General features: G+C 45.3%; 1 protein-coding gene across 1 annotated transcript in view; it reads left to right on the top strand.

The window, feature by feature from the left end:
* Nucleotides 1-15,928, top strand: part of NDFIP1 (Nedd4 family interacting protein 1) — a 53,590-nt gene extending 37,662 nt beyond the window's left edge. The window contains exons 5-8 of the mRNA XM_038772787.1: nucleotides 3,395-3,519; nucleotides 4,965-5,031; nucleotides 8,540-8,645; nucleotides 14,791-15,928. Coding sequence (XP_038628715.1) covers nucleotides 3,395-3,519; nucleotides 4,965-5,031; nucleotides 8,540-8,643 — 296 coding nt within the window. The 3' untranslated portion in view covers nucleotides 8,644-8,645; nucleotides 14,791-15,928. The remainder of the gene's footprint in view (nucleotides 1-3,394; nucleotides 3,520-4,964; nucleotides 5,032-8,539; nucleotides 8,646-14,790) is intronic.
* The last annotated feature ends 11,760 nt before the right edge of the window (nucleotides 15,929-27,688 follow it).

Raw genomic sequence — 27,688 nt, 5'->3', positions numbered from 1 at the left:
TTAGATCAGACACAGTCCTTATTGTGCATGAGGCTCACAGTCTAAGTAGGAGGGGACACAGGTATTGAATCAGTTGAGGAAACTGAGGCACAGAAAAGTCCCAGGCATGTGCTCTTTCCACAGGGCCGTGCTGCTTCACAGCTGCTATTATTTCTGGAGACTGGCAGACCAGCAAGGAGGCTTCTAGGACAACTGTTTGGACAGGAGCGGTGTCTGTTTGGATCTGCCCTCCACGATGACTACACTGATGCCCAAACCAATTTCTTTATTCTCCCCATTACTGGAAGCCCACCTTCCATTCCTGTGCCTGGCCTGAGAAGGAGCATGGCCTAATGGAAAGAGCCCAGGCCTGGGAATCAGAGGACCTTGGTTCTAATCCTGGCTCCACTGCTTGTCTGCTGTGTAACCTTGGGCAAGTCAACTACTCTCTCTGTGCCTCAGTTCCCTCGTCTGCAAAATAGGGATTCAATCAATCAGTCAATCAGTACCCATTCTCTATCCTACTTAGACGGGTGAGCCCCGTGTGCGCTCTGTCTTGTATCTACCGCAGCACTTATTTCAAAAGTCTTGATCAGGAAGAACTCGTTTCACTTAAAGTGAAACAGGAGATAGTGAGGTCAGCCAGCAAGCTGATGCAACACAGCTCTGATAAGCACTTAGATTAGAGTGGTAACAGTTTGGGTGGAGAGGAAGGGGCAGAGGTTAGAGATTTTGCGAAGGTAGAACTGACTGGATTCAGTTATATATGGACCCCCCCTCAAAACCCTGCCAAAAAGCTTATTTACAAAGTCTATACAAGTATACGCACGTGCTTTTCTATGGGACACACTTTGCCAGAGAAGAAGGTGGGGTAATGGCTCTGACTTACCTCCACGCCAAGGGCCGTGACTGCTAATGGAGGCTTGGGTATTATACAAATTGAATATGTATGTGTCGGAAGAGAGATGAGTTGAGGAGAGTGGTGTTGTCTACAGTGATGAGAAAGTCGTGGGGAGGGCAAGGTTTGTGTGGGAAGATGAGAAATTCTGTTTTGGATGTGGTTAAGTGATGGAGAGTGGTAGTGGTTTTTGTTAAAGGCTTACTATGTTTCATGCAATATACTAAGTGTTAGGATAGATACAGCATGATCAGGTTGGACGCATCCCTGCCCCACATGGGGCTCATGTCCTAAAGAGGAGGGAAAATAAGAACTGAGTCCCCATTTTCCAGATGAGGGAACTGAGGCATAGAGAAGTTAAGTGACTTGCCTAAGGCCACACATGACAGAGTCAGGATTACAACCCAGGTGCCCTGACTCTTAGGCCTGTGCTCTTTCTTCTAGGCCACACAGCTTATTTTATTTTTTTATGGTATTAAGTGCTTACTATGTGCTAGCCACTGTATTAAGCGCAGGGTAGCTAATCAGGTCGGACACAGTCCCTATCCCACATGGGTCTCACAACCCTAATCCTCATTTTACAGATTAGCTAATTGAGGGCCAAAGAAGTTAAGGGACTTGCCCAAGATCACACAGCAGACAAGCGGCAGAACTGGAATGAAAACCCAGGTCCTTCTGACTCCCAGGCCTGTGGTCTATCTACTAGACCACACTGCTTCTCATTGGCAGGTATTGGCAGGACATCCAAATAGTGATGTCCTGAAGGCTGAAGGGAATGCTGGACTGCAGAGAAGGGGAGGGCAGGGCTGGAGAGTTAGATTTGGGAATCATCTGAGTAGAGATGGTAGTTAGTAGCCATGGGAGCGAATGCATTCTCCAAGGGTATTGATAGAGAATAAATGGTGTAGTGGATAGAGTACAGGCCTGGGAGTTAGAAGAACGTGGGTTCTAATCCCGACTCCACCACTTGTCTGCTGTATGACCTTGGGCAAGTCACTTCACTTCTCTCTGCCTCAGGTACCCATCTGTCAAATGGGGATTGAGACTGGGAACCCCATGGAGGACGGGGCCTGCGGCCAACCTGATAAATTTGTATGCACCCCAAGGCTTAGAACAGTGCTTGGCACAGTAAGCACTTAACAAGTACCCAATGCTTAGAACAGTGCATGGCACACAGTAAGCACTTTACAAGTAACATGATTATTATGGAAGGGGAGCCAGAACTGAGTCTTGAGGGACTTCCACAGTTAGCAGGGGAGAGGCAGAGGAGGACCCAGTGGAAGACACTGAGAAGAATGAGAACCACTCTTTTATGGACAGAGATTGGCAAATCCCTTAAAGATTGGCAGCCATAAGGCAGGCAGAGGGGACCAATTCAACTCTTTCCCAAGACCTTTACTTAAGCAAGCTGAAGTAGCAAAGACGGGGTGGGGCGGGGGAAGGAGCATGGTTGGACTTTCCTCTTGTTTGCCCCCCTCACCCCAAGCCTCCCCTCTTCTCCCGCTTCCCACATGGCAAAAGGAGTCATGTCACTTTCCCCACCTCCCCCAGGGCAAGCTTTGAGTCAGTCAGTGGTATCAATATTGAGTGCTTACTGAATGCAGGGCACTGTACTGAAGTAAGCTTGGGAAAGGATAATTCAGCAGAGTTGGTAGACTCATTCCCTGCCCACTAGGAGCTTATAGTCTTTGATTCCAAACTGTGCTTTAGAGAAGCTCCCGCACTTTCAGGTAATTAGACTTCTTAACACTTTTAAGTTTTCTTTCATGTGAGTCAGAATCATTATTTGTAACCCTGCTTTTGGGTCTCTATAGCACTTGCATACATGCAAACTGATTAATCAGTCATACTAAGTGATTACCACTTAAGCGCTTATTCACCTATTTCGGCCTAGTGAAAAGAGCACAGGCCTGAGAGTCAGAGGACATGGATTTTAATCCCGGCTCTGCCACACATCTGCTGTGACCTCGGGCAAGTCAGTTCACTTCTCTGTGCATCTGTTACCTCATGTGTAGAATGGGGATTTAAGACTGTGAGCCCCATAGGGGACAGGGACTGTGTCCCACCTGATTATGTTGTATCTACCCTAGTGCTTAGAACAGTGCTTGGCACATAGTCAGTGCTTAACAAATACCATAATTATTATTACTTGTGCAGTTTTCCTTCTTCCTCTTATCTGTAAGTCATTTTAGTGCCTGGTTCCCCTACTAATTTGTAAGCTCCTTGAGGGCAAGGGACCACATCTCTTAACTTTATTGTACTCTCTCAAATGCTTAATACATTGCTGTGCAAACAGTGGGTGCTCAATAAGTGTTACTGATTGATTGATAGGGGGCCTGGGGAGTAAAATAAGGAATTGGGCTCGATAGACATTGCAAACATAAAGTTGGACCTCACTTTATGATATCGTGTACTCGTGAATGTTACTGAAAGTTGGATGGCCTCCGTCTTGGGTCTTGAGGAGCAGCTGTTTGGCCGGTGCCACACCCAATTACGGTCTTCTCTTTGCCTTTCCAGTGGCGTTCCTCTTTAACTGGATCGGGTTTTTCCTGTCTTTCTGCCTGACCACCTCAGCTGCAGGTAGATATGGCGCCATTTCAGGGTTTGGCCTGTCTCTGATCAAGTGGATCCTGATCGTCAGGGTAAGTTACACAGGCCAAAAAAAAAAAAAAAAAGGTTGGGATATATCCCACTTCTTAACTCTTTTCCTTTTAGAGCTAAGCAGGTACCCAGACTGATGTATTTATCTTTCTCTTAAGACATCTGAGAATGACATTTGTAACTAATACTGGGCCAGAATTTGATACCTTCAGGTGAATGGCCTGCTCTTGCCACAGGCATGGAAATGAAATGGCTTCACTTCGGTGAATGATGTGTGTCATTGGGAGTGTTGGGCTTGATAACCATCTCAATCCCTGCCCTACATGGGACTCACAGTCCAAGGAGGAGGGATAACAGGTATCAAGTTCCCATTTTATGGATGAGGGAACTGTGGCCCAGAGCAGTTACGTGACTTGCCCCGGGTCCCCCATCAGGCAAGAGGCAGAGCCAGGTTTATAACCCAGGTCCTCTTACTCCCAAGTCTGTGCTCTTTCCACTACACTACATTGCTCAAGTAAAAAAAATTCAAAGTCACAGTGCCTGACACATAGAAGTGCTTAACAAGTACTGTAAAAAAATACTGTAGGCTGATGAACTGACTAAAATTACCAGTTATGGGAAAGTAACTTCTAAGAAATTTGGCATTCAGAGGACTTCAGTGGGTTTTCAGAGAAGCTGCCTAATGAAGGTGTATGCCAAGAAGCTAGCTACTCTGAAAAGTTGGAAGTTTCAGCAAAATCAAATTCTGTGCTCTGAAGCATGTAATAATAATAATACTGTTATTTGGTAAGTGCTTACTATATGCCAAGCACTGTACTAAGCACTGGGGTAGGTACAGGATAATCAGGTTGGGCACGGTCCATGTCCCATATGGGGTTCACATTTACTTTACTGAACAGTTTCCAAAACCTATATATTTGGCAAAATTTCATTAAAACTAGACCCAATAATTTAAAATAAGCTATAAAATCTCTTCCTAAAATAAATGCTTTAAACCTGTAACCCCTTTAATATATAGGGGAAACATTTCAAGTAATCTTTTAAGAACTACTTCTGGGTTTTGAAAAAGTTTAGGCATTATCTTATGGAAATGGAGTATTTTCGAGATTAATTTAGAAACGAAAGAATTCATGAAGTTGTTACCTGCATTGTCATCACAATATTACGGAGTATGGTGATTACTTTTCTGTTAAAAAAAAAAAAAAAACAACACAAAAAAACCAAACCAGTCAGATTAATGTGCAAGTACTGGGCAGTTAATTTTTTCTGGTCAGTCCTATGGCTGTATATAATAATGTGGTCAGTCTCAGAATATTTATATGTACACACTGACAATTAATTCGTGATTGCCAATCCTGGTAGCAAATCCCACTTTCAGACTGTGGTTTTGAATCTCATTAACACCCTTGCATTCATGTGTGGAATTTAATCTGTAATATGAAACTGCTTTAAAACCACTTTTATGTGTGTGTGTGTCTATTTTTAGTTTTCCACCTATTTCCCGGGTTACTTTGATGGGCAGTACTGGCTCTGGTGGGTTTTCCTCGTATTAGGTAAGTGCTCATGAAGGGGAAATCAAGGCAAAAGCATTGCCGGGGGGTTCGTTTTCAAACAGAATCAGGGATGAAAGTGAAAAATGTGTTTTTTAACATGTACAGGCCAAGGATCACATATGTAATGCCAGGCATGTGGCTTGACTGGTGATGTCATGGGGCCACGCCCTCCTTTTCTCCTCTCCCTTCCGCAGGAAACCCTCCTGCTGTCCCCTCCCCAGAATACACCCCCCCCCCCCCCAGACCTTCTCCCCCAATCAGTCATATTTATTGAGTGCTTACTGTGTGCAGAGCACTGTACTAAGCACTTGGGAGAGTATAATATAATAGTAAACAGACCCATTTCCTGCCCACAATGAGTTTACAGTCCAAAGGGGGACACAGACATTAATATAAATTGCACATATGTCCATAAGGGCTGTGGGGCTGGGAAGGGAGAATGAATAAATGGAACAAGTCAGGGTGACACAGAGGGTGTGGGAAATGAAGAAAGGAGGGCTTAGTCAGAGAAGGTCTCTTGGAGGAGCTGTGCCTTCAGTAAGGTTTTGCTTATTGAAAACTTTACCCCAGCTCTCATCCCAAGCACTCAGGGCCTGCAGCGGGCGGGAAGGAGAAGGGAACAAGTAGGCTACTGTCTCCTCCTTCACCTTGGAAACAGCACAGTCTTGAGATTCGGGGCCAGGGTGGAAAGTGGAAGTCGGGACCTGATTGACTGGCTGGGTGGCTGGCAAGGGGACTCCTGGGGGCTTGCCCTACTGCCTCCACAAATCCCTCATTAATGCCCATCTTCACCTTGGGGTGATGTTCCCCGCTCAGAGCCATATCGGGCTCGCTGCAGGAGCAGACGGGGCTGTTGGCCCACGGCTTCCTTGGCCAGCGCAGAGGCTAGTGCAGCTGTGGCAAAGCTGGCACCTGGGGGCTTGCCCTGCCCCCCAAGGAAGTCCTTCATTGGTTCCCTCTCCCCATCTCGGTGCCCCCTGCTCAGAGCCATGCTGGGTTCTCTGAGGGAGTGGACAAGGTGGCCCAACACCTCTTTGGCCAGCGCCAAGTGTAGTGCAGCTGTGGCAAAGCAAGGCTCAGGCTTCCCAATCCTTCTGACTGGAATGCCCCTTCTGGTACTTTTTTTTTTTTTCTCCACTAGAACCCAGTGCCAGTGAGTTGCAGTTTCCTTTCCCCACTGAGTAGGATGTTTCCTATGAGCCATGGGGGCACTCCGAGAATGCCATTACCCACAGTTCAGGGTTTGGGACTGAAGGAAGGCCTTGGGCTTGCAGTCTAAACCAGAGAATGTTTGGCCCCATGTCTTCCCAGCCCCTGGGGCAGTACTTCTCCTGTGACTAGGTGAATTGGATTTCAATATTCTGAATAGTAGTGCTCAGGGCAAGTCCTTGTTCCGAGAAGTTCTGTGCCAGGAAATTGTGCGCCTTGGGCGGACTCAGTAATGATCCTTGCTCTGTTTTTTGTGAGGGTTTGGTTTTTTTAAATGTGCCCGGGACTGTACTAAGCGCTGGGATAATTATAAACTAATCAGGTTGGACACAGTCCCTGCCCCATGTAGGATTCACAGTCTTAATCCCCGTTTTACAGATGAGGTAACTGGGGGACAGAGAAGTGAAGTGAGTTGCCCTTGGTCATACAGCTGGCATGTGGTGGAGCCGGGATTAAAATCCAGATCCATCTGACTTCCAAGCCCATGCTCCATCCACTAGGCCACGCTGCTTCTCTCTGTTGCTAGCCAGCAGAGGGAGGGCTGGGTTGAGTGCAGTGGAGAGCGTTTCATTAGAGAATGTCGTGGCCCTGTCAAATAGCTCACCAAGAATCTGTGAGAGCAGAAGCAAAATTATCCAAGTGTTTCAAACTACCCTCGGGCTGGCTGGGAGGGATTGAACCAGCTCATGGCGCTCTAGCAATGGACACATGCCACTAGGAGAATCTCCTCATTTTGTTGGTAGAACGTGTCTGCCAATTTTGTAGCACTCTCCTAAGTTCTTAGTACTTAGTGTTCTGCACACGGTTAGCGCTGAATGGAGAAGCAGCATAGAGAAGTGGATAGAGCCCAAGCCTGGGAGTCAGAAGGTCATGGGTTCTCATCCTGGATCTGCCACTTGTCTGCTGTGTGGCCTTGGGCAAGTCACTTCACTTCTCTGGGCCTCAGTTACCTCATCTGTAATGAGGGGATTGAGACTGCGAGCCTCACGTGGGACAGGGACTGTGTCCAACCCGATATGCTCTGTCCACCCCAGTGCTTAGTATTCATTCATTCAGTCAGTCGTATTTATTAAGCGCTTACTGTGTGCAGAGCACTGTACTAAGCGCTTGGGAAGTACAAATCGACAACAATGCCTGGCACATAGTAAGCGCTAACAAATACCACAATTATTAATTATTATAAAAGCGATTGATTTTTTTTTTTTCTTTAACCACTGACACCCACTGTGTGCAAAGGTAAAAACTTTCTCGACTCTCCTGGCACAAGAGCTGCCCCTGTGGCTTTTTCCAGCAATGGGGGCATGAGTCAGTTTTGTAGATTTTGTGGCTCCTCACTGGCTTATAAATAAATTAAAGAAAAACAGATAAATTATGATATTAAGGGCCTACTATGTGCCAAGCATTGTTCTATGTTCTGGGTAGATACAAGATAATCAGATCGGATAACCATCATATGGGGCTCACAGTCTAAATAAGAGGGAGAACGAGTATTGAACCCCTATTGTACATATTTGAAAACCGAGGCACGGAGTAGTTACATGACTTAGGTTTCACAACAGGCAACCAGCAGAGCAGGGATTAGAACCCAGGTCCTGCGACTACCAGCCCTGTACACTTTCCACTAGGCCATGCTGCTTTCATTATGTTATTGAACTGAATTAGGGTCAGATTTATATAGCACAGAATTTGTCTTGTTTATAAGAGGACACCTCGGAAATTCTTGTTAATTATCCAAGTTCTAGTGTGGATTTCAGTGTTTTTGTTGAAAAGGGTGAAGGGGTATGCCACCTGCTGGACATTATTAGTGTTGCACAGATCAAAATAGCGGGCAAACTATTTTCTGCTGATTGACGATATGTTCCTACCAAAAAAGATATGTAGTATACTTTTATCAGTATTATTAATTTTGAAAATTTAAAATTTCTTAAAATTTGGACAGTGACAATTGGTAGGATTTGGGGTGTGAATCTGTTCTAGTGTGAATCTTCACACCCTCAGTCTTCCTATTCTGTGGGGTGGTGGATGTCAGAGATAAGTGTAAATTCCAAAGCTTTTGGCTTAAAAGTTGGCTCTTTACTTGGTTTGTATATTGGAGCTTCAGGTGGAAAGGCCTTTTGAAATATAGCATGTATAAAAAAGAATGTATATCTTTCAGCCTATATGTTCAGCCTTCTCAATCACAGTTAAGGCTCTTAGGTCATCACAAAAATGAACATATTGGGGTTTAAATTTGTGATACGTAGCAGCCATAATAAATAGATTACAGCCATAATGACCCTCTGCTTTTTTTTTTAATCAGGCTTTCTCCTGTTTCTCAGAGGATTTATCAATTATGCAAAGGTTCGGAAGATGCCAGACACCTTTTCAACCCTTCCCAGGACCAGAGTTCTCTTTATATACTAAAGGTATCTTTCTTCTTAGCCACCTTTACCGACCCTCCTGGGGCAGACTGTTTTGTAGTTCTGGGTCCAGGACATGGCTGCCCTGAGGCATTCTACTGGGTGCTTACTGTGTTTGGGGGAAACAAAACGCACATCTAGAAATGAGTCATTCCTTGGGACTTTGGAGAGAAGCAACGTGGTCTAGTTGATAGAGCCTGGGTCTGGGAGTCAGAAGGACCTGGGTTTTAGTCCTGGCTCCCCCACTTAATAATAATTATAATGATAGCATTTACTAAGCGCTTACTATGTGCAAAGCACTGTTCTAAGTGCTGGGGAGGTTACAGGGTGATCAGGTTGTCCCACATGGGGCTCACAGTCTTCATCCCCATTTTCCAGATGATGTAACTGAGGCCCAGAGAAGTGAAGTGACTTGCTCAAAGTCACACAGCTGACAGTTGGCAGAGCACCTATCTGCTTTGTGACCTCGGGCAACTCACTTCACTTCTCTGGGCCTCAGTTCCATCGTCTGTAAAGTGGAGATTAGAACTGTGAGCCCCATGTGGGACATGGACTGTGCCCAACCTGATTAATTTGTATCTACCCCAGCGTTTAGTACAGTGTCTGGCACATAGTAAACACTTAACAAATACAATTGAAAAAAAATGAAAAAGACCTTCAACCAAACAGGTGGTGATGATGATCATAACTGTGATATGTAAGCGCTTACTGGACTAAGTGCTTGGGTAGTTACAAGGTAATCTGTTTGGACCCAGTCCCTGTCCCTCAAGGGGCTCACAGTCTAGGAGGGAAAACAAGTAGTGAGTCCCCATTTTACAGATGAGGAAACTAAGGCCCAGATTAAGTGATTTGACCATGGTCCCTCAACAGGCAAGTGGGACAGCTGGGATTAGAACTCGGAACCCCTGACTCCCCAACCCGTGCTCTATTCACTAGGCCATGTTGCTTCTAACTTTGGGAGCCCAGAAGCAGTGCATTTCCTAGCATGGCCAACCCAGGCCAAGACAGTGTCAAGGAGATTTCCCTTCTCCCAGTTCTCTGAGGAGAATCCCCACCAATCTGACCTCTCTTCCTGGTCTATTCTTTAGTGGGGAGCCTTGGGCAGAGATGTTTTAAACTCCTCGAGGGCAGAGGTCACATCTGACTGGAAAAGCTTGTGTTCTCCCAAGCATTTAGTACAGTGCTATGCACACAGTAGGTGCTCAGTAAATCCTATTGTTGGATATGGAGCAGAAAGGACAGGTGGATGCCTACTTTCCCGTGCTGTGTTGGACCTCGATCTCAGCCCTAAGGAAGAGGGGGTGAATCCAGAGACAACTGGAGGGAGGAGACCAGTAATAGGAGGAGAAATAAAATGATTAGTTTAATGATACTGGTGTGACCTTGGGCAAGTCTCTTATATGTCTCTGTGCATCAAGTCACTCCTCTGTCAAATGAAGATAAAAACGGTGAGCCCCATGTGGGACATGGACTGTGTCCAACCTGGTTATTTTGTATCTACCCCAGCATTTAGTACAGCACCTGATGTATAGTAACTTTTTAACAAATACCATGAAAAAAAAAACAAAAACCAAAGGAAAGGCTGCCGTTTTTTCTGTCTGATGGCCCATGGAAGAGAGTTCTAGCCCTGGACCTGCCAACTGATTGCTTTCATAAAATTGACAGGGTACTGGGGGTTGTTGGGAGGAAACCTCAAAACAGACATTTAGGTGGGCGCCACAGGTGGGCCCAGATCTCCCTCCCACTTGGGCTGGCCAGGGAAGACAAAGTTGAATCACTGAGTCAGCCTCTGGAACTCTGTTGCCTGGACAGGACTTGTGTGGTCCTGAGGGGCAAGAGACTTTGGGGCGTCACTTGACTTCCTTGTGCCTCTGTGGAAACTGGGGATTAAGACTGTGAACCCCCATGAGGGACAGGGACTGTGTCCAACCTGATTACCTTATATCTACCCCAGCCCTTAGACCAGTGCTTGGCATATAGTAAATGCTTATTTTATTGTTATTATTATAATTATTATTATTACATCCAGTCCTGGCCTCGTTGGGGTCAGAGGAGACAGGAGGGAGGAGGAGAAGAAGGAGGCCTCCTTCCTTTTGCCACTTTTACTCCCCCTTTCCTTCCTCTTTCTCCTTTCCTTCTGATCCTCCCTCTTGTGCATCCCACCCCCACGCTTAAGAAAATCTAGTGCCCCGAGCTCACAGCATCCCAGTTGCACCCCTGATCCTGGGTCCTCATCCTCTTTACCTTTCTTCCCCTTCATTGGATTGAAGGGAAGTTTATTTCTCCAAGTTAATGCTGGGTTGAGTTCAATGTGCCATATTAAAGTCAAAAAGCCACTGAAATTTCTGTCAAAATACGATGCCAACAAAGAGGGGACCAAGGTGTTGCCATTGTAGTGGGTGTGCTCTCTGATTTCAAGCCATCAAAGCCAAACCCTCTACATATTTTAGGCCGGCCCGTCCCAGAGGTATTGTTGCATTTCCAGAACACGTTGTAGGTCATTCCCCACCCCTTACTCCCTGTCCCAAAAGGGCCAGGGTATTTTACCTCTTCCCTTGCCCCACATTTATTCAATCATATTTACTGAGCGCTTACTGTGTGCAGAGCACTGTAGTAAGCGCTTGGGAACTACAAGTTGGCAACATATAGAGACGGTTCCTACCCAACAACGGGCTCACAGTCTAGAAGACCAAAAGGCCAGGATCCTGTCGGGATTTTAATAATGATGGTATTTGTTAAACGCGTACTGTGTGTCAAGCACTGTTCTAAGCACTGGGTGGGTACAAGCTAATCAAGTTGGACACAGTCCCTGTCCCACGTGGGGTTCACAGTCTTAATCACCATTTTACAGATGAGGTAACTGAGGCTTAGAGAAGTGAAGTGACTTGCTTAAAGTCACACAGCAGACAAGTGGCGGAGCCATAATTAGAACCCAGGTCCTTCTGACTCCGAGGCCCATGCTCCAAGCTCACTGTCCCTCAAGGCTACAGTGCCCGGGCTCCTCTGAATGGACATAGTCTGTCAGTTGGTTGTATTTATTGAGCGCTTTCAGTGTGCAGAGCACTGTACTAAGCAGATGGGATAGTACAACAGTAAGCAGATATGTTCCCTGCCCACATCGCGCTTACGTTGGCTTCAGGAGGCTCAGTGGTGGAATCCACCCTCGGGCAACCTGTCTGGTTGACCCTAGTGGATCTTTAGCACTCACCCGACTCTGACGTGAGAATCGAGTGTTGCCAACTCGAGGGAGACAAAGCAGGAAGATGTGAGCCCCAGAGTGGAGTTGTGAAGTGGCTCTCTGGACTGTGTCTACACTCCTGCAAACAAGAATGTTTTGACAGTAGTACTTATTTCATCACTTTCCATGTAGTAATGGAAACTGACAAAACACGAACCTATTTGTACTGTGATGGCAGAGATTGAAAATTCTGGGGCTGCATTGCCAAATTCAAATTTGGCATCCATCCGCCAGTTATTTGTTTCATTTATCTTCTTCCTCCTGCACCTTGTATCATGGCTCAGCTTCCTCTGTGTCACCGAGTTCCTGGCTTCTGTTGGTCCTTCTGTGTTCTTTTTTTTTTTTTTATACTTCTGGCCACGCCTTTCCTCTTTAGAAACAAAAGTAGCCTCGTCCCATTAACTCCATCTGAGAGGTTTCGAAACCCGGCTCTATTCGATTGCTTTCGTCAGAGCCTTCTTTTCAAAATACCTTTTTAAGTCTCCGAAAGCTATGAAAAATGCTGACCCTTGAGGAAAGGAAACCATCAGTTTCTCCAGCAAGCCCTGAGATCTCATCCCATTCAAGTTCCGGTATCTGTTTCTGGCATGTCTGACCAAGTGGTCCAAAGAGGAGCTTTACTGAAAGGGCTTCTTGTAGCCTTTCCTGCAGAGCAAAGGCTTGAGAAACAAGGCCTCATCCTTGTATCAGAGGAACCTCCTACTGGATGAGTGTTGTACCATGTCTTTGGGGTCCATTAAGAGCCAGGCCAAAATTGTTGCCCAAAAAGTAGAGAGTTGTAATTTCCCTCAATTTGGAGATGTTCCATTGTCATATGGGGAGCAAAAGATTATAAAATATCTGGGTGTATTTTCTGGAAAAACCTAAAGGATCTTTGGAGACTGTGTTGAATAATGATTGTGTTTATGAAGTGCTTTCAAGGTGCTGAGCACACCGTGCTAAGCACTGGGGAAATAATAATAATGATGCTATTTGCTAAGTGCTTAGTAAGTACTGTACTAAGCACTGTCCCTATCCCAAGTGGGACTCACAATCTCAATCCCCATTTTACAAATGAGGTAACTGAGGCACAGGGAAGTGAAGTGATTTAACCCAAGGTCACACAGCAGACCTGTGGCAGAGTCAGAATTAGAACCCATGACCTTCCAATTAATACTATCTTTAGTCTCAGGAGACAAGTTGTTCTTTCAAATTCCTAGCTAGCAATTGTCCCTTCCCTTCTTGCCCCTCCTTTTTAATGAATTTTCAACCAAGCCATGCCTCATATAAATGAGAAATAAAGACTAGTAAACCAAACCATCATCTCTTGTACCTAACTTGTACCTTAATCTTCCCAAATTCTTTGTTTCGTCTACTTGGTGTTCAGTTACCCGAAACAGTTGCGGAAGTTTGGTGTGGGCCATCTGGGGTGCATTGTAATGTCAACCCACTAGTACTTTAATTTTTTGGTGCAAGTTGTCCTCTTTTTTTATGGTATTTATTAAGCGCTTACTTTGTGCCAGTAACTATACTAATCACTGGGGTAGATACAAGCTAATCACTTGTCCCACATGGATCTCACAGTCTCCATCCCCATTTTACAGATGAGGTATCTCAGGCACAGAAAAGTGAAGTGACTTGCCCATGGTTACACAGCAGACATGTGGCGGAGCTGGGATTAGAACCCAGGTCATTCTGACTCCCAGCCTGTGCTCTGCCTGCTAGGCCATGCTGCTTGGGGACTATGAGCCCGTTGTTGGGTAGGGACCGTCTCTATATGTTGCCGATTTGTACTTCCCAAGCGCTTAGTACAGTGCTCTGCACACAGTAAGTGCTCAACAAATATGATTGAATGGATGACTGGACTAAGGCCCATCGTTGTTTATAGTGGGAGACTCCCATCGGTATCGGCATTATCGTGGTTGGAAATCTTCCTTTCCTCCAGATCAGCATGGTCATGCAAGTGGCATGAAAAATTGGGAGAAGGCAGGGCCGCCTAGAAGAAGGAGCTTGGCAGTGGGAGTCAGGAGATCAGAGTTAGCCAGTCAGTCCTATTTGAGTGCTTACTGTGTGCAGAGCACTGTACTAAGCACTTAGGAGAATACTGTACTGCAGTTTAGACATATTTCCTGCCCATGATGAGCTACAGTCTAGAATTGTTGTTGGGCTTCTTTGTCTGCTTTGTGGCCTTGGGCAAGTCACTTTTTATAGTATCTGTTAAGCACTTACTATGTTCCAGTCACTGTACTAACCACTAGGGTAGATACCAGCTTGAGGGACACAGTCCCTTCCCACATGGGACTCACATTCTTAACCCATGTTTTATGGATGAGGTAACTGAGGAATAGAGAAGTTAATTGATTTTCCCAAGGTCATACTGCAGACAAGTGGCAGAGCCAGGATTAGAATCCAGGTCTTCTGACTCCCAGGCCTGTGCTCTTTCCACTAGGCCACATTTAGCTTCTGTGTGCCTCGGTTTCCTCATCTGTAAAATGGGGAATAGATATGTGCCTCTCGTGCAAGTGGACATGATTCTTGTCTCAGTGTAGTTATTTTAATTGACCAAGAGCTTCCTGCTGACCTTGGCACATAGTAAGTGCCTAATACCATCATTAACACTTTTAGTCATTTGGTAAATGTTCTGTTTATTGTGTTTTGGGTCTAAAGAAAGACTCTACCTTCCTCAGGGAGCTTGGGAGCAGACAAATTTTTCCCTTTCTGCTTGTCACAATTGTGGAAGCTTGGTTAAATGTCGAGTAAGATGTCTGATGTGAAGGAGTCGACTGGTGTGACATCAGTATTGTTCTATAGCTCTGCTGCCATGCATTTCATCAGTCTCCAAACATCCTGCATTCTTTTGTGGACTACATCCTTAAACTGAGCCAAAATAACAATCTAACTATAGTTTCAATATTCAATATCCTTCTCTGACAGATGTTTTCTGGCAAATGCCTTCCTGCCTTTACGAATTCCCCCCAAGAAGCAACAGGACACGGGCAGGAAGTGAATCAAGATTCCGAACCCAGAAGAACAAATAATCACCTGCTTTAAAAAAAAAAAAAAAAAAAGGAAGTACTGTTGAAGAAGAACATTTCTCTCTCCCTATCTCGCTCTCTCTCCCTCCCTCTCTCTCTCTCTCTCTCTCTCTCTCCCTCTCTCTCTCTCTCTCTATTGGTGTACCATTTTAATAGTTACTGCAGAAATCTGTAATCATTAAATCATTAGTGGCTAATGTTTGAGGAAGCTATCTCGCAATTCAGTCTGTGATGTACTAATGCCTTATACAATATATTGTTTGTAGTCATTTAAATGGCATGAGCAGAGCCCCTGTTAGTCAGTAGGGGGCGGGCTTGCTTTATTCATTCTCCATCTTTCAGTGAACTGGGGATTCCATATTTGAGTGTAAGATATGTTTCAATGCTGGCCATTTGGAAGGGGTGTTCTCAAAAGTTGGAAAAACTTCGGTTACAACTGCGTTTCTGCACAGGAGATGTATTTGCCGTTGAAAATAAATCTCTAAATCTAGTCCATTGTGCTGCGTCTACACCTAGAAGCAGAATCAATGCAAAAATCCACAAGGTAAAGTCAGGCACGATGGTTCTTACTCGGAAGGAAGCACGAAAGTGGTTGTTTTTGAGAGTTATTACTGTAAAGTTTGCAGTGTTTTAACTTCTGTACTGCCTACTTTGGAATTTCATAAGCATTTTCACTGTGTGCAGGGGTGGCATCAATGACAGATCACAAAATTACTGTCACTCTTTCGATCTCTCTCTCAAAACCGTTTCTGTTGTGCTGGTCTTTTGGCAAAAAAGGGGAATTGGTTTTGGGACTTTTGAGGTGATCGCTAACAAAACTGAACCGCAGTAGTTGGTTTTCTAAGGTGTTTGCAGATGATCCCTTACAGAACTGAACTATTCACCTTTATAATGTGTTAGCAGGAACTCTAAGATGCGGTTACAAGTATAGACTGATGTACACTTTTGTGCTTTCTGCCAAGTGGTAATTCACCTTGAAGTTTTACTATGTTAAAACTGTAAATATAGCAGAACGTGAATAAATGTCACTTATGGTAGCAGTTTTTTTCTGTAGATTAGTGTTTAATTGAGAATTCACACTTTCTTGGTTGTAGTGACTGAAGACTAAAATTGCCAGCCTGTGTGTATTACTCGGAAAAAAGATTCAGGAATTGTAAAACGTAGACTTTGGATGGCAAAACTCTCTTTAAAAACCTTCATTTTTCTTGATTTTTAGTGTTGTCTCTTCCACGTCTCTCCAGACGTTCCATTTTGGGTTGTATAGGAACAGTGGCTTTAACTGTCCAGAGTGAGAATTTCAAATCTAAAGGCAATAGTTTGTATGTTTTTGGTTGGTAATATTTGGAAATATTTTTTTTTCCTTGTGAGTTGTGTGTGTGTGCGTGCACGCACACACACACCAGGGAGAATGATGCGAATGATCTTTCAGGACAGAATAGAGGCCCCTAAAATCCCATTTGCTCAAACATGGCTGACCAGTCTCTTGTTTATTTTTTGGGACCTTGGGCCTTGTTTGGCTTTGGGGATCGGAAGAAATGGAATAGTTGGCATTCCTTCTCCTCTCCATTTGGGGGGCTCACACACTTTGGTCAAACAGAAACCCACATTGGACAGACTTGAAGAACACTTATTCTGGGTCCCGGTTTCACTCTTCTGAAGAAAAGAAAGAAAAACAGAAACCTGGTGTTCTCTGACCTTTTTACAAATTGGAACTGGTTTTTCAAAAAGGTCCCTTGCTTGGAATTAAATCAATCAGTGACATCTGAGTGCTCAGTCAGTCAATTTTTGAACACATACTGTATGTGTAGAGCATTGTACTAAGCGCTTGGGGAAAGTTTTCAGTGTTAGTTGACGTGAACCTTGTCTACAAGGAGCTTACAGTCTAGAGGACTCTGTCGGCCCACTGCACAGATTTGATACTCTCTCTGCATTTCCTCCCAGCAAGTTCTCTTCTGTTGTACTTTCCCAAGTGCTTACTACAGTGCTCTGTACATCATGAGTGCTCAATAGAGAAGCAGCATGGTCTAGTGGATAGAGCTCGGGCCTGGGAGTCAGAAGGACATGGGTTCTAATCCCGGCTCTGCCACTTACCTGCTGTGTTACCTTGGGCAAGTCTATATTGCCTCAGTTACCTCATCTTCAAAGTGGGAATTGAGACTCTGAGCCCCCTGGGGGACAGGGACCATGTTCAACCCGATTTGCTTATATCCACCTCAGTGTTTAAGTGCAGTGCCTGGCACAAGGTAAGCACTTAGCAAATACCATAAAAAAAACCCAACACCATTGTGTTATGCCATCTAAATACTTATTCGATCAATCAATCAATGGTAGTTATTGAGTGCTTACTATGTGCAGAGCACTGAACTAGGCACTTGGGAGAGTACAATACAGTAGTATTAGCAGACACATTCCCTGGCCATAACGAATTTACCGACTTGAGATGAGCTTACAGTCTGCAAGCAAGAGTACTGTCTGGAGACTTGATTTCTTTCATGTGAAGATTGCAGATCAGCTTCGGGGATTGACTTCATGTGAAATAAGGTATTTTTGACAAGCGAAACTGAGTCCCATGAATGAACTTCATTCATTCAAACGTATTGTGCATTTACCATGTGCAGAGCACTATACTAAACACTTGGGAGAGTACAATAGAACAATAAACAGACATTCCATGCCCTCAACAGCTTATGGTCCAGAGGTTGACTCAAGTCAGCAAATCAGTTGGTGGCAGAATTGGACTTCTCATTAACAGACAGATCTCTGGAATGGAGACCGGTGGAGCCAGACTCCCCCAGAGGGGTGGGCTGTCCCTGAGTTATCATTTAGTTATCTGCGGGTCATTGGGCTAAACGTTGCCCCCAGACTGGCAAAGGCTGCCCCCTTGGGGCACGGTGGAAGTTTTGTTTTAAAGGAAATGACCTTCCCTCACAGCCCTCTTTGAGCCTCTCTGAGGCCCTGTGTCTGTGACCTTTAGGCATTTGCTAGTCATTCCACCCTCAACCCCGCAGCTCTTATGACTTGTCTTCTGCTGTCGAGTTGTCTCCGACCCATAGGAACGCCATGGACACGTCTCTCCCAAAGTGCCCCATCTGCAATCATTCTGGTGGTACATCTATAGAGTTTTCTTGGTCAAAATCCAGAAGTGGTTTACCATTGCCTCCTTCCGTGCAGTAAACTTGAGTCTCTATCAGCGACTCTCTCCCAGCACAGGTAAATTTTGTCTTGCAGCAGATTACCTTCCATTCGCTAGCCATTGCCCAAGCTAGGAATGGAATGGATATCAATCAATCAATCAATCGTATTGAGCACTTACTGTGTGCAGAGCACTGTACTAAGCGCTTGGGAAGTACAAGTTGGCAGCATATAGAGATGGTCCCTACCCAACAGTGGTCTCACAGTCTAGAAGGGGGAGACAGAGAACAAAACAAAACATATTAACAAAATAAATAGAATAGATATGTACAAGTAAAATAGAGTAATAAATACATACAAAAATATATACATATATACAGGTGCTGTGGGGAAGGGAAGGAGGTAAGGCGGGGGGATGGAGAGTGGGAGGAGGGGGAGAGGAAGGAGGGAGCTCAGTCTGGGAAGGCCTCCTGAAAGAGGTGAGCTCTCAGTAGGGCCTTGAGGGGAGGAAGAGAGCTAACTTGGCAGATGTGGGGAGGGAGGGCATTCCAGGCCAGGGGGAAGAGGTGGGCCAGGGATCGACGGCGGAACAGGCAAGAACGAGGCACGGTGAGGAGATTAGCGGCAGAGGAGTGGAGGGTACGGGCTGGGCTGTAGAAGGAGAGAAGGGAGGTGAGGATATCCCTCCGCTTGACTCTCCCTCCTGTAGTTGAGACTGGTAGAGTATTGGAAACTCTCCAAGTGCAACCCTGAGAAGGGATCTCTTATGTACATATTTTTAAATTCTGTATCATATCTGTTGGGAACATGTCTGCCAACTGTGTTACATTGTAGAAGCAGCATGGTGAAGTGGATAGACCTGGGAGACAGAAGGTCATGGGTTCTGATCCCTACTCCGCCACTTATTATAATAATAATGATGGCATTTAGTAAGCGCTTACTATGTGCAAAGCACTGTTCTAAGCGCTGGGGAGGTTACAAGGTGATCAGGTTGTCCCACAGAGGGCTCACAGTTTTAATCCCCATTTTACAGATGAGGGAACTGAGGCCCAGTGAAGTGACTTGCCCAAAGTCACTCAGCTGACAATTGGCAGAGCTGGGATTTGAACTCTGACTCCAAAGCCCGGGCTCTTTCTGGTGAGCCACGCTGCCTCAGAACTTATCTGCTGGGTGACCTTGGGCAAGTCACTTCACTTCTCTGGGCCTCAGTTCCCTCATCTGTAAAATGGGGATTAAGACTGTGAGCCCCATGTGGGGCAGGGACTGTGTTGTCTGATTCGATTTGCTTGTGTCCACCCCAGTGCTTAGTACTGTAAGCGCTCAACAAATGCCATTATTATTATTATTATTATTACATTATACACTCTGAAGTGAAGTTTAGTGATCTGCACACAATACTGCTTAATCAGTACTGCTGGTGGGATAGACCAACTTGCTTATACTTAATCCTCTACATTCTCTTCCTCCCGAGTTAGGACCCTTCCCTGGCGGGGACACCCCCTTCCATTGCAAAGCTTGCTAGGGAACTGGAGAGGAAAAGAGGAAAGGCAGGACTTGTGGGGAAGTATGAATGTGCTTATTGCCAATATGTTTCTGAGGCAGAAGCAGCTTGGAGTAGTGGATAGAGCACCGGCCTTAAAGTCAGAAAGACATGGGTGCTAATCCTGGCTCCACCTCTTGGGCAAGTCACTTCACTTGGTGCCTCAGTTACTTCATCTGTAAAATGAGCATTGAGACTGTGAGCCCCATGCAGGATAGAAACTGTGTCCAATCTGATTTGCTTGTGTTCACCCCAGCACTTAGTACAGTGCCTGTTATATAGTAAGCGCTTAACAAATACTATTGTTAGGCATATCCTGCACCACCTTGGATCTTTATGAATTCTTTCAGTATCTGGACACTTAATATCCACATTCCCAGTTGAGGGGATTTCTCTCAGCATACCAGTGCTTGAAATTCTCCTTTCTCTTTTGTCTACGATACTCAGAGGTATGTGTCTTTCTCTGTGTGCATGTGCAGGATGTTAAATCTCCAATGTGCCATTTATCACCGAACATTTTAATTCCTCTGACCCCTCAGTTATGCGCAGAATTTGCTGCTCAGGGAATGGAGTGGGGAGTGTATTTGCAATAAGTGTCCTGTTTAGTTTGATTCTGTTTCTAGACTCCGTCCTTATCAGCAATGCCCTAAGAGGTGATTTGCCTCCTCCCATTTACTGACCTATTGACACTTTAGCAAGAATAAAACCTTTCAGGTTTCTGAGGTATGTGAATCAAACTGAAAGGCCTAGGAATGCAGGTGACCGGTAGTGTTTTTTCTAAAGGGCCCAGGGCACATTGGACTTAGGTACCATTGCTGTGCTGTCTAGTTGACACTCGATCAGACCTTTGTTGGGAGAATTTTCCCAGCTTTAACTTCTCTAGGCCAGACCACGACCTCCTCTACCCCTGAGAGTCCCCTAAAGTGGCACATTTTATTATTACCACTACTCCAAGCTGCTTCTGCCTCAGAAACATATTGGCAATAAGCACATTCATACCTCCCCACAAGTCCTGCCTTTCTTCTTTTCCTCTCCAGTTCCCTAGCAAGCTTTGCAACGGAAGGGGGTGTCCCTCCCCGGGAAGGGTCCTAATTTGGGAGGAAGAGAATGCAGAGGGGTAGGTTGGTCTATCCCACCAGAAGTACTGATTAAGCAGTATTGTGTGCAGGTCACTAAACTTCACTTCAGAGTGTATAATGTAATAATAATGCAGGTGTTTGGTCTGTTGGTTTATGATGCCTGCAGTCCCTGGTAGTGATTTAAGGGGCTCAGGAACAAAAAATGGAAAGAGTAAGTGATTTGCTTTGAATTTCACAGTGTGAAATTCAAGAGAAGCAGTATGGTCTAATGGAAAGAGCACAGCCAAGGGAGTCAGGACCTGGGTTCTAATACCAGCTTTGTCGGGAGAGTACAATACAATAACAGATTCTCTGCCCACAACGAGCTTACAGTCTAGACATCAATACAAAATAAATAAATGACAGATATGTACATAAGTGCCTTGGGAAGGGGGACGCAGAAGGGAGTGGGAGAAGAGCAAAGAGAAGGCTTAGTCTGGGAAGACCTCTTGGGGGAGATGTGCCTTCAATAAGGCTTTGAATGGGAGGAGAGTAATCTCCTGTCCGTTATGAAGAGGGAAAGTGTTCCAGGCCAGAGGCAGGATGTGGACTAGCGGTCTGTGGCGAGATGGTTGAGACTGAAGCAAAGTGAGAAGGTTAGCACTGGAGGAGCGAAGTGTGTGGGCTGGGTTAGTGCTTGTTAGGTGCTTATTATGTGCCAAGCACTATTCTAAGCACTGAGATAGATTTAAGTCAGTAAGGTCACACATAGTCCCTGTCCCACATGGGGCTCTCAATCTTGAGTAGGGGGGAGTAGGATTTAATCCCCATTTTACAGATGGGGTAACTGAAGCCCAGAGAATACTAATAACAATAATAGTGGTATCTTTAAGTGCTTACTATGTGCCAGGCACTGTTGGGAAGCAGCATGGCTCAGTGGAAAGAGCACGGGCTTTGGAGTCAGGTTGTGGGTTCGAATTCCAGCTCAGCCATTGGTCAGCTGTGTGACGAGGCAAATCACTTAAATTCTCTGTGCCTCAGTTATCTCATCTGTAAAATGGAGATTAAGACTGTGAGCCCCACGTGGGACAACTTGATCACCTTGTATCTACCCCAGTGCTTAGAACAGTGCTTGGCACATAGTAAGTGCTTAACAAATACCATCATTATTATTACTAAGTACTGGGATAGATAGAAGATAACCAGGTTGGACGCAGTCCCTGTCCCACACAGGGCTTGCAGTCTTAATCCCGACTTTACAGATGAGGGAAGTGAAAAGACTTGCCCACGGTCACACAGCAGTCATGTGGCAGAGTCTGAGATTCGAACCCAGGTCCTCTGGATCCCATGCCCAGACAGACTCATTTTACTAGGCCACTTTGCTTCTTGGGTGGCGAAGACGTTTATTTGGATGAGCTTTTAGCTAGAAGCTGGCCATCTGGACCATCGCTCCAATCTGACAGAACATTTCAGTTGCTGCTTTTGGCAGAGACTTGAATGAGATGACTTAGGCTTTTCTCACCGATTTCAAGGATTTGAGCCTCTTCCTGGACTCTGTTGGAAGTTTGTATTTTAATCCGGCCCATTGTGAAAGCTATTTCCTGCCACTAAACCACCCTTGTCAGCAAAAATGTTCATCAACCTCTCCCCACCCCCTACCCTGGTGCCATGGTGATGGATGCTACTGAAGACGGTGACCATCAGTGGCTGGACGAAAGAACAAAAATGGTATTTAAGCACTTACTATGTACCAGTCACTGTACTAAGTGCTGGGGTAGTTAGAAGCTAATCAGGTTGGACACAGTCCCTGTCCTAAGTAGGGCTCACAGTCTGAATTATTATGTGCCAAGTACTGTACTAAGCCCTGGGGTAGATACAAGCCAATCAGCTAATGTGGGTCCATGTTCCAAATGGGGCCCGCTGTCTTAATCCCAGCTTTACAGATGAGGGGAGTGAGGCACAGAGAAGTGAAGAGACTTCCCCACAATAATAATAATAATAATGGCATTTATTAAGCACTATGTGCAAAGCACTGTTCTAAGCACTGGGGAGGTTCCAAGGTGATCAGGTTGTCCCACAGAGGGCTCACAGTCTTCACCCCCATTTTATAGATGAGGGAACTGAGGCCCAGTGAAGTGACTTGCCCAAAGTCAGGCAGCTGACAAGTGGCAGAAGTGGGATTTGAACCCATGACCTCTGACTCCAAAGCCCGTGCTCTTTCCACTGAGCCATGCTGCTTCTCTTCAGTCACACATTAGACAAGTAGCAGAGCTAGTGTTAAAACCCCAGGTCCTTCGGGCTCCCAGGCCCGTGCTCTATTCTCTAGGCCACATAGCTTCTCAAGTACGGGGGCTGTAGAATTCTTACACGTCAGCTGTCTGCTCCCGCGTAGGCTGTGCTGGCTTTTGTCCTGGGTCTGATCCGTGGCTATGTGGATACTGGTGTCAGAAACAAGACAACAGATAGATTTTAAAAGGGGCTACTTGCCTATTTATTTGCAGCTTCAAATCCCCTTTCTTGAATGCTGATCAGAGTCAACATCAAGAATTTAAACTCCCTTTATCAATCAATCAATCAAGCACTCGTACTTATTGAGCGCTTACTGTGTGCAGTGCTCTGTACTAAGCACTTGGGAAGTACAAGTTGGCAACATATAGAGACAATCCCTACCCAACAGTGGGCTCACAGTCTAGAAGGGGGAGACAGAGAACAAAACCAAACATATTAACAAAATAAAATAAATAGAATAGATATGTACAAGTAAAATAAATAGAGTAATAAATGTGTACAAACAAATATACATATATACAGGTACTGTGGGGAAGGGAAGGAGGTAAGATGGGATGGAGAGGGGACGAGGGGGAGAGGAAGGAAGGGGCTCAGTCTGGGAAGGCCTCCTGGAGGGGGTGAGCTCTCAGTAGGGCCTTGAAGGGAGGAGGAGAGCTAGCTTGGCGGATGGGCAGAGGGAGGGCATTCCAGGCCAGGGGGATGACGTGGGCCAGGGGTCGGCGGCGGGACAGGCGAGAACGAGGCACGGTGAGGAGATTAGCGGCAGAGGAGCGGAGGGTGCAGGCTGGGCTGTAGAAGGAGAGAAGGGAGGTGAGGTAGGAGGGGGCAAGGTGATGGAGAGCCTTGAAGCCGAGGGTGAGGAGTTTCTGCCTGATGCACAGATTGATTGCTAGCCACTGGAGATTTTTGAGGAGGGGAGTAACATGCCCAGAGCATTTCTGGACAAAGACAATCAGAGAAGCCAATTTTTGATTTTTGAATGTGGGGGCGAAAAGTAGGGAGGGGAATTTAAAGGGGTAGTGAGGATTGGGAGGTCTAAACAGGCCAGAAAAGGCCAACATTTTGGGGCTTTTTAGCCCAGATTGGAAGCTGCCGAGAAAAGCCATGTAACGTGTCAATTAATCCAGAGCCCTATACTAAGGACTTGGGAGAGTACATTACAATAGACTTGGTAGATGTGATCCCTTCTCAGAGGGAGCCTACTGGGGAGAGACGGACGTTAAAATAAATTTTAAGGTGACCAGTTAAAATAGCTGGTGTCCATCACCCACGACACCTCAATGGGCAGCGCTGCCTTATTAATGAAAATTTGTTTAGTGGACCTACCGTCTTATTCAGTGAAATAGAAGAAATCAGCATGGCCTAGTGGATAGAGCATGAGCCTGGGAGTCAGAGGACCTGGGTTCCAATCCTAGCTCTGCTGCTCATCTGCTGTGTGACTTTTGGCAAGTTACTTAACTTCTCTGTGCCTGTTACCTCATCTGTAAAATGGGTATTAAAGTTGTGAACCCCGTGTGGGATGTGGGCAGTGTCCAACCTGATGATCTTGTATCTAGTCCAGCGCTTAGTGCTTAGTACAGTGCCTGGAACATAGTGAATGCTTAACAACTACAGTAAAAAAGAAAAAGAAAGAAAGACCTTTAGCTTGTCTGTGTCTTAGATCTGTTTAATGGGGGTAATAATTCCTGACTCTCCCCATCTCACAGGGAGGATAAAATGAGGTCATTGTTGGGAAAATATTTTGGACACATACAAATGTTCCAAAAATACAAGGTGGTATGATTTAAAAAAATCCCTCCATTTTCCTCATTTTTTCTTTAAATATGATGGTTCTGAAAAGATGTTGGATAATGTTAAAGGATCATCATCATCATCAATCGTATTTATTGAGCGCTTACTATGTGCAGAGCACTGTACTAAGCACTTGGGAAGTACAAATTGGCAACATATAGAGACAGTCCCTACCCAACAGAGGGCTCACAGTCTAAAAGGGGGAGACGGAGAACAAAACCAAACATACTAACAAAATAAAATAAATAGAATAGATATGTACAAGTAAGATAAATAAATAAATCAATAGAGTAATAAATATGTACAAACATATATCCATATATACAGGTGCTGTGGGGAAGGGAAGGAGGTAAGATGGGGGGGGATGGAGAGGGGGACGAGGGGGAGAGGATGGCAAAAGTGGATTTTGTTTTCAACCTAAGAGGTTCCTCGTCCTCTCATTCCCAACCTCCACTTCAAAGATTAAGATGTTGACTGGGTTGCAAGTCTTTGATTTGCCTCAATGTACGATTTAATCTCTCAGGACGACTGTTTTCCGGACATATGCAAACCGAAGTAATACCACTTTTGTTGGGAAGTTGAGCCTTCTCCATCTTGGAGCAGGGATTTTCAGGACTGTATTGTGAGATGGGCCAGGCCTGAGAGGAGTGTTTCCTTATTATTAGGTGGCGATTTGTTCCGACTGACTCATGCAGGGACAAAGATGGACAAAGCGAAGAGCTTCGCAACAGTTAAGACTTCTGTTCTCCTTTCCTGATCTGCTTTCTGTCAGAATCTTTGGAGACAGATGTCTGTGGAAGTGGCCTCTGGGGGCTGGAGGGAGGGGGGAGTGTTCCTCAGCTACGTTCCAAAGGAGCAGGTGAGGGAGGATGGTGGCCTTGGATTCGAGGTTGAGAAATCCCATTTATCCACAGCTTCCCCTGGGTTGTTGGGCCCCTCAACTGGGGAAGTGAGCGTGGGCAGTTGTTGGACAGTTCTCCAGCAGTTCTGGCCAGAGATGACTCCATTTAAGTGTGTGTGTGTGTGTGTGTGTGTGTGTGTGTGTGTGTGTGTGAGATGGGGCGATTGGGGAGGGGGCACTCTTGATCTTTGAAGAATGACCCAAACAACCATCACAAGCTACGCTGAAAAGTTTTCAACAGGCTGATTAAGCAGGCACCTGTATGAGAATGCTGGTTCCCATGTATGCCCATTTTTTTAACAGTATTTGTTAAGCATTTACTGTGTGTCAGGCAGTGTACTAAGCGCTGGGGTAGATAAAAGCTAGTTCTCCCACTCCCTTATGCGTCGCCCTGACGGACTCCATTTATTTGTCCCCCTCCCAGCTCCACAGCACTTCTGTACATGTCTGTAATTTTATTTATTTATATGAATGTCCGTCTCCCCCTCTAGACTGTAGGCTCATTATGGGTGGAAAATTTGACTGTTGTATTGTCTCAAAAACTTAGTATAATGCCCTGCACACAGTAAGCTCTCAATAAATATGATCGACTGTTGGACAAATTCCCTGTCCCACTTGGGGCTCACCGTCTTAATCTCCATTTTACAGATGAGGTAACTGAGGTATAGAGAAGTTGTTAATGGTATTTGCTATGTGCCAGGCACTGTACTAAGCGCTGGGGTAGGTACAAGCTAATCAGGTTGAACACAGTCCCTGTCCTGCATGAGGTGCCCAGTCTTAGTTCCCATTTTATAGATGAGATAGCTAAGGCCCAGGAAAGTTAAGTGACTTGCCCAAGGTCACACAGCTGACAAGTAGCAGAGCCAAGATTAGAATCCAATGGTTTTGAATTGTCCAATCCCAAATCCTGTAATGTTTCTAGTAACCATCTCCTTGAGCAATTCACTGTTTCATTGAATTCTCAGTGGGAACAAGTACAAGAGAGGACATTTTGTTTACCCACAGATTCTGGTCTCTTACCACTCTCCACCCCTCCATGTTTTCTGTTTTTTATGGTATACTTTAAGCACTTTCTATGTGCCAGGCACTGTACTAAGTGCTGGGGTACATGGGGATTTAGACTGTGTGGGACAGGGGCTGTGTCCAACCTGATTACCTTGCATCTACCACAACACTTAGAACAGTGCTTGGCACATAGTAAGTGCTTAACAAATACCATAGTTATAATTATAATTATTATTATTATTATTATTACTATTATATAAGGTTGTCATGTCCCGTATGAGGCGTACAGTCTTGATTCTCATTGCACAAGTGAGGGAACTGAGGCACAGAGACATGAAGTGACTTGCTCAAGTTCACACAGAAGACAAGTGGCAGAGCTGGGATTAGAACCCAGGTCTTACTGACCGCCAGGCCCGTGCTGTATCCAGTAGACCACACTGCTTCTCTCCATGTTGTCACAGAAGGGGAAAACTCAAAAATTATCTTTCTCTGCTCCACTCTAGTGACCTAGGAACATAAAACTGAAGCACTCCAGCTGTGGGGTATGGAGGAAACCTGATGCTTGGTTGCTGCTGCTCAAACCTGCCTCTCCATTCTTCTCCACATCAAGCCTTTTAGAAGCAGGGTGGTCTATTGAGTAGAGGATGGACCTGGGCATCAGAAGTATCTGGGTTCAAATCCCGGCTCTGCCATTTTTCTGCTGTGTGACCTTGGGAAAGACTCTTAACTTCTCCGTGCCTCAATTTACCCCATCTGTAAAATGGGGATTAAGACAGGGACAGTGTCCAACTTGATTAGCTTGTATCTACACCAGTCTGACACTTAAATCAATCAATTGAATTTATTGAGCACTTAATGTGTGTAGGGCACTGTACTTAACCCTTGGGAGAGAACAGCACAACAATATAACAGATACATTCGCTGCCCATAATGAGCTTACAGTCTAGAAGGAAAGACAGACAAATAAATTACGGACATGTATATAAGTGCTGTGGGACTGGGGCAGAGGGAGAATCAAGGGAGCAAGTCAGGGTGATGCAGAAGGGACTGAGAGAAGAGGAAATGAGGGCTTAGGGGAGGC

This window comes from Tachyglossus aculeatus, chromosome X1 (assembly GCF_015852505.1).
Source record: "Tachyglossus aculeatus isolate mTacAcu1 chromosome X1, mTacAcu1.pri, whole genome shotgun sequence".
Taxonomy (NCBI): Eukaryota; Metazoa; Chordata; class Mammalia; order Monotremata; family Tachyglossidae; genus Tachyglossus; species Tachyglossus aculeatus.
The sequence above is the reverse complement of the archived record's forward strand: the minus strand, read 5'-3'. Positions and strand labels throughout refer to the sequence as shown.